At 36.0% G+C, this 13,191-nt stretch overlaps 2 protein-coding genes across 34 annotated transcripts in view; both read right to left on the minus strand.

The window, feature by feature from the left end:
* limk1a (LIM domain kinase 1a) overlaps positions 1–3,856 on the minus strand; it is a 72,190-nt gene extending 68,334 nt beyond the window's left edge. Inside the window, exon 1 of the mRNA XM_055195828.2 lies at positions 3,690–3,856. Within this exon, the coding sequence (XP_055051803.1) occupies positions 3,690–3,747 (58 nt within the window). The 5' untranslated portion in view covers positions 3,748–3,856. The remainder of the gene's footprint in view (positions 1–3,689) is intronic.
* Positions 3,857–6,835: 2,979 nt separating this feature from the next.
* elna (elastin a) overlaps positions 6,836–13,191 on the minus strand; it is a 72,892-nt gene continuing 66,536 nt past the window's right edge. For all 33 annotated transcript variants that reach the window (XM_073863149.1, XM_073863150.1, XM_055195827.2 and 30 more), the window contains 3 exons: positions 10,898–10,930; positions 10,117–10,173; positions 6,836–8,974 (listed from right to left, as the gene is read on the minus strand). In XM_073863149.1, coding sequence (XP_073719250.1) covers positions 8,928–8,974; positions 10,117–10,173; positions 10,898–10,930 — 137 coding nt within the window. In that variant the 3' untranslated portion in view covers positions 6,836–8,927. The remainder of the gene's footprint in view (positions 8,975–10,116; positions 10,174–10,897; positions 10,931–13,191) is intronic.

Genomic DNA, 13,191 nt, shown 5'->3' on the forward strand with positions numbered 1-13,191 from the left:
TGTCAGGGTCAGAAAAGCCATTACAGCAGATTGAGTTGTGTATTATTCGGTATCGTCAAAAATGCCTACTTACGTCGTGGGCTGTGAAAATCGCACGAGGTCTTTCGTTAAGTTTTTGCAATTCATGCAGAATCTCAAAAACAAAAAAATACAACATCTGCGACTGCAAGCAATTAACGTGCAGACTGGGACAATGCAAATATTAAAGAGGCTTGTGTTTGTAGTGCTCACTTCATTTGAGGTAAGTCATCATTTTTCAGCCCTGTTAGATTAAATTATAAAGCCTGGATGGTATGAACAGTTTGACCCCATGCTGCGCGCGCACCCGATAGTCATTCAATGTTTACAAACCTTGAAGGGGTCTATAAGTCAACTACAGTGCTAAAAAAATTCAACAAAATGTGACAGTGCTGCCACTGTAGAGTAACATTTTGAAAACATGAACACATCTGACCTCTTCTGATTGAACATCAATAATACATTGAATCCATACTGATATTACCAAAGTAATGATTTATTTTATCCACACTAACACATCATAACATCCCAAGACCAACCTTGCGGAGAAAAATATAGGTGTGTTTATTCAGTGATGAAACATCCTTTCTTCTGTAATTGAGTTTAGGGTAAAATGATACACTAGTGACAGCACACAGTACACACACATATTATGTAAATAAAAACTTTTATTCTGCAACTAATCGTGAGGCATAACTAAATATCTTAGATCAAATATAAATGTTTCCAAGGTTTATCATCAAAACTTGGGCTGATTTAGGGTGGCTATTCATAATGGCTTGACCACATAATGGTTGTAGCTTTCAAGCAACATCCACCAAAATTTCCAAAAGTCTTCAGACTAGTCTGAAGTTTTATGGTATATCTTTTCTAGCTGATGGGACTTACTGCAATTCCTAAAAGTGGGCGATCAAACACCCCAAAATTTCCATTGACTTAACATTGCGACAAACTTTGACGGGTCATAGCTCACTGATTCTTGAAACTTTGGCAAAAACATGTCCCACTAAGAAAAGTGCTAATTCTGTTGGAAATTAATAACATTTTCATGAAGACAAGGAATCAATGCTATAATCAGGGGGTCCTTTGCACATATGTAAGGTTTTTTTATAGGTTTATTTTTATTTTTTATTAATTCAAAGATTATATGCTGGCCCATTGCCTACAAGAGGTCAGCTGACCTCAGTTAAGAGATAATAATTTCAACTTGATTAAAAAAGCCAAAAGTAATAATTGAATTGAATAATATATTTACCGCATGAAAGGGTACATTGTAATATGTATTAAAAACTACAAACAGTGAGTTTTGAACAACATCTACTATTATTTTGTGATTGCTCAAAATGTGTCCCACATATTCGTCACCACCGTCAGATATTTATAAAAAGCAATAAAATCAGACAACTGCAGGGTCAACTGTATTCCTGAGGACCCCCATTTTCAAACCTTCAGCTCTACTGCATGCTTTAAGATCACTCAAGCTCCTGTATGTTTGCTATTTTCTCTTAAATTTGTTCATATTTTTGGACACTGCTACTGTGACAACCATAACATGTCAACACCGTCATCTTTGTAAAAAAAAGATTAGATTAGATTATGAAATAAATGTATCATTTTTAAGAAGAGGTCTGAAGTAGCTAGCAACAGAGGGGAAACAAGATGGCTAATGTGAACAACTCATCTATTTTTTTCTATATTAGTTTTTGTCACCACCATCAGATGTCACCACCGTCAGGTTTTTGTCTTTTCTGTCAGGTTTTATGTATTTTAGGAAGTTATGATTTGATATTTTTTCATCACAGTGCTCAGGATTGTTATTTTTTGGACCAAATATTTACATAAAGTTTAAGCAAGAAGCCATTAATTGAGTGGTATACATTTTGGAATAATGAGGCCAATGTCACCACCGTCAGATTAGTGTCACCACCATCAGACGTAGTTTTTTTGTTTTAAATGAATATGCTTACAATATGTTTCTTCAGTGCTGTTGAGTTATTAAATTAATAGTCTCTATTAATACAAAAATATGTTTATTAAATAAAAAATCATTACTTTTTCTATTTAGGCTTAAAGTAAACGTTTTATGAGTAATAACTGGAAAACGCCTATTTTATGAAAAAAATATGAACAGGGGAGGTTGCACCAGTAAATTGCTAAACAGCCAAGACCTTGGTCTATAATGATATACCTTCAGATTTTGTAATTTAACTCACTTTTTTTTTCAAAATTTAAACCTGTTTTATCCAAACTCCCAAGAATCATGCTAAATCCTGCTATCTTAATATTAAATTATTGCTAGCTTCATGTAAGCTTCATGCTAAACCATGCTAGCTTCATGTTAAATCATGTTAGCTTCATGCTAAATAATGCCAGCTTTATGCTAAATCATGTTAACTTCATGCTTAATCATTTAACCTCATGCTTACTTTATGCTAATTCATGTTAGCTACATATTAAAACATGCTAACAGACAGCTAGAATACTAAACTAAACTTCTTAAGAAGTAGACGTTTATCCTGTTTAAACAATATAATATCCTATATCTTCTTTCAAACTGTTTAAAACTCCCAGGCCACACTTTGTCAAGTCAACAACATACATTTTTGTCTTCAAACCCAGTGGCGGCTGGTGATTGCTCTTCAGAGGGGCGCAAATTCAAAAAATTTATTCGGAGTGTTGCTCCTGTTTTCAAAATTTGTGTTTGTTCCGTCATGTTAACCATGTGCATCATGTGTTTTGTCAAAATAAGTGCCTGCTGCACACACGTCAAAACCATTTATGAAAAATGAGACACTCACGTTCACAAAATACATGCAAGACATTCCCTTAACATTAAACTCTGATTACGCATAAGATTATACTAGTACCTGGCAAACACAAGCGTCTTTTTATCATAAACACTTTAGACGCGTCTGCAGCAGGCACTTATTTTGACAAAACACGTGATGCAGACAGGGGGTGTTGCCTCAATGGCCCTTCAGTAAGCAGTGTGCATGTGACTATGTGCAGCATAGAAATTCAACAAAAATTGCATTAAATCTTGTTGTTTTAATCAAAATTATGTTGCAAGATTTTTTTAAAGATTTTTTTGTTCCCTGTTATAGGCAACTGTGAACTTTTATTTAAATTCCCAGTTTAATTCCATTAATTCCCATATATACCCATTAATTCCCATGGAAAGTTTCCAGTGTTGAAAATTCCTGGAATATGACATCTAGGCTTAAGAGTTTCACTGAGCATTCACTAACTTAGTAGACTACAGAAATTACCATGACTTACCCAGTTCTGGAAAATTCCCATTTAAAAATCTGTCAAATTTTACCATGCTACTTGTTAGTAGCCTACTTTATGTGTACAGAGTTGACACTTGGGCCGTACGTAGTGAATGTTTTCCTGCACGCTGCACCACATACGCACGCACACACTGACAAACACGAACATTGGTAAAAGGAAACACTCATTATGGACCAAGTGTCTTATTTACTAAGTTACGTAGATCCTAGCTCCATACTTTGTCGCATTAAAGCAATGAAAACATGACTGAACGAGGACAGCATCAGTGACACGCGCGCCCCTCAGCATCCTTCACGAGCTCATCTGAGGATCTGCGCATCTCCAGTCCATCTTTACATTCAAACACTGTATAATAACAGACATACAGACGGACTCACCTTCCTCCTCTCCCATGCGCTCGTCCTTCCAGGTGCAACAGAGCAGCATTAACCTCATTCAAGCCTCGAAAAGCAGCGCTTCTGAGATCAGACTCAGGAGAAATGCTGCCAAAGCGCCGCCGCTCTCACAGTCCTACTACGGGAACGGTTTGGCACATTAATATTAATCAAGCAACGGTACGATTCTTCTGATTGGCAACTTTGGACTACTTTGGTAAGCAGGGATTGTGTCCTCTGGCGAATCGTACAGTGGCGAGGGCGGGATTTATTAATATTAATAAGATGACGTCACATTCAGATAGCAAAAAATAGCAATGAGTCGGCGGACCACCGGCGGTGCTCTGGTGGCAGTAAGCGTCATAAGGGCGTAATCGCAAACAGGTCTGACGGCGGACCGCCGCGGCAGCCGCTTTTGCATAAATTAAGCAGTCGGTCCGCCGGCTGCATGCTGGCGGCATCTCGCAACAAATGAGAGTGACGTATTCGGCGGCAAAAGTTTCATCCCCGCCAGCGGGACGCACCTATAGCCGACAGCTTGGGGCTGGCGGCATATGGAAGCAATGCGGATATTTTTTGCTATCTGGGAATTGTTGCTGGCCATGGAACGTCAGCGCAGGGTTTTTTTATTTAGCCATTATGCATAGATTCTAAGCAATATATAAACAGCCGTTGTAAATGTGCAAATAACATTTGAATACAATTTAAAGACAAAAATTGAAAATAATGATAATAAGGTGTGTAAACTATACAATCCTTTCAATATTTCATAGTCCTGGTACAGTAGTTTTACGACTTGAAAGTCCTTTCAATGTTTCAAAATAAATCTTCACCTTAATGAAAATACTAGGCTGAATCCGAGCCCACTTGCACTTATGAATGTAAAACAACTTACCATATAAAATAATAAGATTTAAAAAGAAATTGTGACTTTTAAAGAAGTCGTTTTCTCCATAAAACAATACGTCGGCGTAATTCATCATATAGCCTAACTTACGCCCTCGTCATAGTAGGAACACAGATAACGCCTATGCACAGAATGGCAGAATTCCTGAAACAGAAACGGGCCAACCAAACACTGTTCCTGGAAACTAACGCTTGTGACTGTTGGAGCCCAACTCTCATGGGTCAACTAAGGAAACACAGGGCGTGACTTATCTCTTGTAATATCTTTTGGGTTTAATCGTTTTTTCTGTTGGAAAATTATTTTGACATTAGTAAATGAAAATAACAAATGTGTTTATTTTGTTTGGGATGAAGTGGTTAGGCAAGCTATTTGCATACACTTCATATAGGCTTGCATCGCAGTCTGTGGCTTGCCTACATGCTCTTCCATACACATCCATATTATCAAAAAAAGCTCAACCAAAAAAACTATTTATGTGTAAATAGAAAAATAGACTTACAAATAAATGTTTACATTTGGGCACATACCTTGATACTATACTTCATAATTTTCATTAGAGGTGGGAATTGGAGGGAAGTTGCCAAAATTTTGATATATTGGTTACTGATATTAAGATTTTTCATAATTAACCGCTTATTTATTATGGTATGATATGAAGCTTTTTGGAGTTGTAACAGTAGTCTACTTAAATACACTTTGTGAGACATTGGTTTTAAGTATTGTTTATAAGTGTGTTCTGACTGATTGTATACAGTATTAGATCATTATTTTTATCTATTATTTTATTCATTTATTATTAATTGCCTTTAGTGTGGAGGAGATTGTGTGTGAAATTTTGTTGGTGGGTACAATGAAAGTTGTATGCATACAGTACAATAACAATAAAGAAATTCAATCAGATGTGCTTTTTTATAATTTATAACGTATTTTAATAAACATGTGATTTCTTGTGATGCGAAGAGTGAGGTCAAATTTAGACCTTACAATGAAACTTTTGCACAAGGTATAATTTCGCTGACATTTTGTGGAATTATTCATCAGTAATGGCAGAACTTTAGAGTCTGCTTCTGCTTAAAGTAATACCCATGCACTTTCATAAAAAAAAATTCAGATAATTTACTCACCCCCATGTCATCCAAGATGTTGATGTCTTTCTTATTTTTAGTAATAAATCACCATCAGCTGCTTCCAGATGGAGCGGCATTTACTACAGAGTCGTAGTTCACTGACAAGAGGGGAAATATCAAATTCATAATCACAATGTATCGCTTGCGGTTATGAATGTGATATTTAACCCCCCGCCAGCGAACCACGGCTCCGCGCAGCAAATGCCGCCCCATCTGGAAGCAGCTGATGGCGATTTATTTCTAATCAAGGAACCGGCTTTACTGACGAGATGCGCATGACAATTGCATGTGCAGCCCTATTCAAAACACTTGGTAAGCTTTTTCAAGAACCATTTATGCAATTTCTTTAGCAAGAAACATCTCATTTTATAGTATCTTTTTTTAATAAAGTAAAATTTGACTGTTATTCATTGAGGTGTAAAATACAGTAATTTCTATTTTACTTTGCAATTAAAATGTTGTTGTGTTTCTATTGCCGTGACGTCATAATGATGGTAGATGGATTCATTCAGATAGGACACCTCTGAAGACCTAGGTGTGAAATGCACAGACCGCCACTGCTGTAACTGCTCGGAAAAAAGGTACAAGAAGCTATAAAAGTTGTCAACGGGGCAGTACCTTTTCTAATAGTACACTTTTGTATCTAAAAGGTGCATATTGGTACCTTAAAGCTACACATTGGTACATTAGAGGTACATACAGGTTCTACAAAGGTGTACCAAAATGGTACATATTAGGACCTTTTTAAAAGGTACCGTCCCAGTGACAACTTTTGTACCTTTTTTCCTGATTTTTGTTCTTTAAATTTAAAGTGTTACATCTCTCAAGTAAATTTCAGATTGGATTTGGTTTATTTGAGAACAAATATAAATGTGCAAACAACTGAAGTTTTACAACTACCGGTACTATAATATGCAAAGTGTTTTACATTAAAATAACTTATTCTCCTGATACATGTGTACACATATACTCTTTCAGTTATATAACAGTTTTGTTTTTAGGTCATTTGAGAGTTATGATACATTATCTAAGCTCTCGGCCACTTACATTTTTTAGAAAGTAGCTCTCCAATGAAAAAAGTTGAAGACCCCTGTACTATACAGACCAATAGACAGTTTTTAATTTGAAATATTTTATTTTTTCACTAGAACAGGTAAAATGCCAAGATTTTTGGGAACTAGTAAGAATGTAGGTCATTGAAAAGTGCAACGGCCCCGCCCCTTTATTTAAATAAGATGTAAATACCACGACACAATAGACAAAACCTGGTATAGGGCTCACAGGCAGGTCAAATACAGCACCAGGTATAAGCAAAAATGATAAAGTGTCTTTTAGATGGTTTAGAAAACAGCATAAACCAAATTTTGTGGAAACGAGACATTTTATATTTAGTAATACATTGGTGTTTGAGGCAATTTGGGAAAAAGAACGCACATGATTTGTAACACTTTATAGAGCATTACATGCATAACACACACACATACACGCACACACATACACTGTACTGCACACATCTCACAACTTATCAAAATATCTTATACAGTTTTGCAAGTTCCACAGTGACTAAAATGCATTAGTTATTTAAAGCGAACAAAAAAAAGTTATTGTCATGTGTACTTGATAACTGGTCAAAATGTCAAGTTTAAATGGTGCCAAACAAACAACATGGCACCTGCTGTTTAATGATCCAACCTAATTTAAGTATAAGATATATATATATATGTATGTATATACTAATTCTATGTGAATACACAATGATTAACAAAACACATTCTTGGTCAAATAATGGAAGCACCTGTTCCCTCTCCAGACCGAGGAACAACATAAGCACATCTTTTTCCATTTTCCGTTTTCCATGTTCAAAGTAAACATACATAATGTACAAGTCATATCTATGATTACTGCTTTACAGATTTGGTCATTTTAGCTTTTTTTAATTCTCTGGACTGGCACCAAAACTATTTACTTTATATGAGCACAAAAGTTTAAGCAATCCAACACAATGTAGCCATCGTTCATTTCTGCTTATTATTTAGCACAATCAGAGCAAAGGTCTTCATACTTAACACAATAAGCAGAAATGAATATTGCCATCGAGCTGTCACTGTCTGTGATCTGTTAGTAAAGATCTCTTTCTTTATTATGCATATTATGACCTACAAAAAAACTGCTGGCATTAATGAAGTATTTTAAATCCAGAGATCTAGGCTGATGATTTTTTTTAACACTTCAGAGCATGAACCTAAAATAATCAAGTTGTTTCAGAAAAGCCCAAGGGGCGTTTCACATTTCGGGTGTAAAACCGTGCCAAGAAACGCAACCATATCGCTTTCCCCCGTCATTTCCTATGCACTTTCGACAGAGCATTTTAAAAAGTTGAAGTATTTTTTTTAATGGCTGCGGCGCCACCACGCCAAAGACACTTAAATTTGAATCGCTTAATCTCATGAAATCGAGAACATGTCTAGAGATTAAACACTAATTTAAAATACATTTTTATATTGCATAAAGATGCAATGTGTTTTTTTTGTCTCTAAAAAGCTATTTTAGAGAGCATTAAGGCTTTTGGCTTTATACAGTATTTTGGTAAATTATAGCTGTATTTATGAATAACAAAGTGTAGTTAAACAGAAAGCTTACAGTATGCCGTCTTCTTAAAGGTTTAGTGTAATAGGCGAACCTCTAAACTAAAGCCAGATGTGAAATCGTTCAACCCAAAGTTTCATCAGCAGTATGACAGGACGCTTTAATGTGTACCTTGACTGTGTTGGCAAAGACAATTAAGGATGATGTGCAGATATTTGCCATTGCTTCGGAAGATCTGGAGTGCCAAGCTATCAATGCAACTGAACGCAAGAGCGTTGGGCGTTTTCAGAAACGTCAGAAAATAAGAGGTTGGTGTTTAAAACCTTTACAGTTGTACAACACCCTTGCCAGCTAAAATAAAAACACTAAAAAAACTAGTTATGCAATAACTACAATATGAAACAGTTACACTGAATGTGCCATAAACAATGAGAATTGGAATAATCATGACAAAACACTAGACGTTGTATTAGCATACAGGACTCTGGATTCGTTCAAAATATTTACTATCAGTACAAAACGTAACATTTGTGCATGATGGGATTGTTTGTTGGAGTAAAGTACATTCTAGAGCATGCAGTAGCACCATGTTTCTTGAGGTCATTCACGTCTCAAGAGAATTTATTTTCTTCTCCGTCCGCAGTATTTTCCTTGACAGCCCGCTCCACCTAGAGGGGAATATGAGACAAACACATCCAAGAGATAAAATTAAAAATAAAATAAATTCTGTAGAAGTATATTAAATTTTATAGTTAGAAAAGAGCAAAATTTTACAATTTGAATGTTATATAACAATGCTAACTAAAACATCACTGTTCAATAAATTGCATGCATTAATAATAATCAGAAAAAAATATGAAAAGATGTGATAGTGAAGTTTTAAAATATCTTTTTCCAATTAAGCAACCATCCTGATTTTCTATAACACTTTATATTTGTCCTCTTTAATTCAATTCAGTTTTATTTATATAGCGCTTTTCACAATTGTTAATTGTTTCAAAGCAGCTTTACATGAATAGATGTAGAGGAAAACACAGAATAATCGATAGATAATATAAGAAGTAGAATACAGCGGCTAAGAATAAACCGTACAAACGAGCATAATAATAATGTAACGTATACAGGAAAGTGCTATAAGATAAGCCAATGTTGGCTGACTCTCCCGGGGATGAAAACCCCCCCTAGGAGAAAAACCCTGTGGGAAAACTCCTAGGAGGAGAAAAACCCTTTGAGAGAGATACATATATACTTTATACAGTAAACATGATAGGGATATGAAACGGGTAAGCGGATTAAACTGGTTCAGCCGGTGGTCACTGGTCGCGCATCGGCTAGGCATTTAAAATACTTTTGTTCTGGACAGGGTTAGGAGTGGGTTTAGGGTTAGGGATAGGTTTAAAAATGTAATAACATGTAGATACTTTAAGTGCAACTTACATAATTTTTTTCATTGTAACAATTGTGTACACAGTTGCATTTAAAGAATCTACATGTTATTACACGTTTGATCCTAACCCTAAAGAATAACACACATGTACACAATAAATACAATGTATTAAACCATTTTTGTTTATGAAAGTACATAATTGAAAGAAAATATTTTTATCTATAGTGTAAAGGCATTTATTTTAGACATTAAATAGTAAGCAATACCTTACGTCATTAAGTTTCTTGTATGTTAGCTGAGCCTCAGTTAAGAGGATGTAGGCCAGTGTTTGGTGTGATTTAGGATTAGAACATGCAGATATATGAGAGCAGTGATTATGAGAAGTCAGTGATTATGTAGGGATTAAACTCAGATCTGTCGTACCTAGATAACCTCCTCCCAGGAATCCAGGCAGTCCACCTCCATATTTGGCTGCTTTGGCTGTAAAAAAAGAAATACACTTCATGACCAGTCCAGATGAGTGTTTCTTTTCCACACAATAAAATTGAATGAAGAACCCAACTGAGTTTTCAAACCGTACTCATAAGTTTTTTTGTTTGGCTTGTAGGTCAGTTGAATAATGTTTCCTGGTTAATTCTCTTGTGATTTCTCCAATGTTTTCTACATTAAAATCTAGTTTGTAGTTTATTTGTCCTTTGGGATTATGTGCCTCGGGATTATGTGTGCTATGGTATACATGGTCACTATGATCTATCAATAGCAAAAATTTTAAAATGTGTTTCACGAGTTCGCATTAACATGTAATCAATAGGGAATGAGATAAAGCATATTTGGCATCCAAGGGGAGGGCTCCAAGCTCAGAATATTACCCCAAACCCAGAGTACTCCTCCCTCTTTAACTGGAGTAGATGAACTAGCTGAGAGTGAGGTGATGGGGTGGAGGACTGTCACGGGACAGAGGTGAGGGACGGCTATTTATTGGCGATTTTCCATTGCATAGTACCCCATGGTTTGGTTTGGGTGGGGTCAGCTTACTTTTGGGAGCTATTCCATTGGGTGCAGTAGGCCTACGTAGTACCTGATACTTTTTTTCTTACCACCTCGGTTAGGGTTTCAAGCGATCCGTGACGCGAAGACCCTGCAAAAAAATTGTCTTTGGTGTTTGAAAAAAGCTTCTAAAATGTGTTTCAGAGAGCCATTGTACCTTGTTGTTGTGTCAGTCCTGCTCCATATCCACCTAAAAGCACAAAAAATCTACATTAATATGAGTTATTATTACTTCCAAAACAGCAGGAGCGATGGAGTGAAATGTGTTAGAGAGATTGAGAGATTATATAGAGAATATTAAAAATTGGCTAAAAACCCATCTATCTTTAACTTTACATTCTCTGTCAAAAAAAAAAACTTGCTATGTATACTGTGTTAGACTTGATGAGACTTGTTCTACTTATTGCAGTTCTTGTGTTGCTCTAATTGTTTTTATTATCATTTCATTTGTAAGTCGCGTCTGCTAAATGACTAAATGTTAATGTATATATGTGAGCAAATGATAAACTCAGGGTGTCTTATGTTACTGTGCGTAATTGTAAGTTAAAAGACAGGTTCTGGATTGTTGATTGTTAAGAGGGATTTCTGACCAGCTGTGACCACCAGGGATGTATTACAAACTGTATTACAAACTCACTCACCGAGCATCTGTACTATGATGACATAATCACTAATACATAAGAGCTTCCCTTTTGCATTATATTTGCACTCCACCACAATGCTACTTTACATAGTGAGCGGATTTAAAACAAACTTCTCTTTCCAGTGCCAATGGCTCTTTTCTATTATCTGATGACTAATAATGGCTTTTATATGGTACAAATGTAATTCTATGTGTTGCATCAGGCCTATCCGGGTGAATGATGTGTGACACCTGTCAACAACACATCCAGATCCAGGTGTCAGAAGAAACGTCACTGAACCGTTTGTGTAGTGAGATGATACTTTGTTTAAAATGAATTCTTTAGTTTCAATACAATCTAAGTTTTATGGTCAACATTTGTGATATGCTGTTGAATTACCGAAAACAATTGTCCTTTATTTTGTTAAAACAAACTTACTGCAATGGCGGAGCCAGAGTGCTAATCGGGGTGGCAATTACGAAGTCCGAAGTCCTTGCCACCCCTTTTGCCACCCCGCTGAAAACATTACACTGTTTGATTTTTACGAACATTTCTCAAATCTCCCAGCGGACGTGAATGCGCTGCTACACTTTTCATTAGGCTTGTTCGACTTCATGTGACGCCGCAAGAACCGACAGTCGGCGACGCCAAAGCTCCACGAGAGCGACTTAAAAGTAAAAAAACTTAAAACAATGAAAAACATGTCGTTAGCAAATGTTCAGCAACAATCACAGACATTATTATTCATATTGGCACGTGTAATGCAGCATATTGAACTTAATAAAACCACCGTGGAGATAGTACAGGGATGTAAACAATGTGCTTTTCGGCGCCTCACGCTTTTTTCACGTCAGTTTGGGTGATTTGGGTCTGAGAGGGTTGGATTATAATTTCACAAAGTCATCTGAAGCCATTCCATATCTTAATGTGAGGGACAGAAGTCTATTTACATCATTACATTAAAGTTTATGGAAACTCGTTCCCTCCTCCTTAACATAACATGTCTAGACGTCTTTAAGCAATTTTCCTTGTGTTGTCAAATAGGCTAGACCTCAATATACTCAGATCTTGTCGCAACGTATTACTTTAGTATTTGTATTATTAGTAACGGTGTACTTATGGTAAATAAAAACAAGCAAATTAAATTTTGGTTTCTTCATGAGGTGTGTATAACCAAGTTTTCCTTTAGGGACAGCAGAATGAAAATAAAAAGCGATATTTCCAACGTCTTTCTAAAGAACCAAAAGTCAGGTGCAGATCAGGGCCAAACAGATGCCAGTTGTTCTACAGTATTTTTGCTGTATACTTAATACATATAGGCTATAATTGTGTACATTTTGGAAAATAAACAACTTTAATTTAATCTATATATATTTTGTGGAAAATAATGTATTATTAGTGTAACTGAACACTTTGTATATTGACCCCCCAAAATAATACCTTGCCACCCCTTTGCCACCCCTGTTTTAAAAGTCTAGCTCCGCCACTGACTTACTGGGGAAGTCTACTGTATGTCACACAACCTGTCTATGTTGCCGTTTGCTAATTTGCCTAGCAGTCATTTGATCAGGGACACTGTTGTTCTAGGCTGAACTTTTAGTATGTTTATATGCCTGGGTTAACCGTGTCTAAACTGAAAGGAAAGAATTAAAAGGATTTTCTATGGTCATTAACACAAATATCTTAAGTTGTATAGAAGCCAGAACAGTCCTCAAAGTGACTGACAGCACTTAAACCATTAATTTATTTCAATCTTACTTATTTGGAAAGTGGTTTCTCTGTAGACATGCATGCAACATGTTTCAGAACAGGAATAACTGTTTTTGAT

This window comes from Misgurnus anguillicaudatus, chromosome 24, assembly GCF_027580225.2.
Source record: "Misgurnus anguillicaudatus chromosome 24, ASM2758022v2, whole genome shotgun sequence".
In the NCBI taxonomy this organism is placed as follows: Eukaryota; Metazoa; Chordata; class Actinopteri; order Cypriniformes; family Cobitidae; genus Misgurnus; species Misgurnus anguillicaudatus.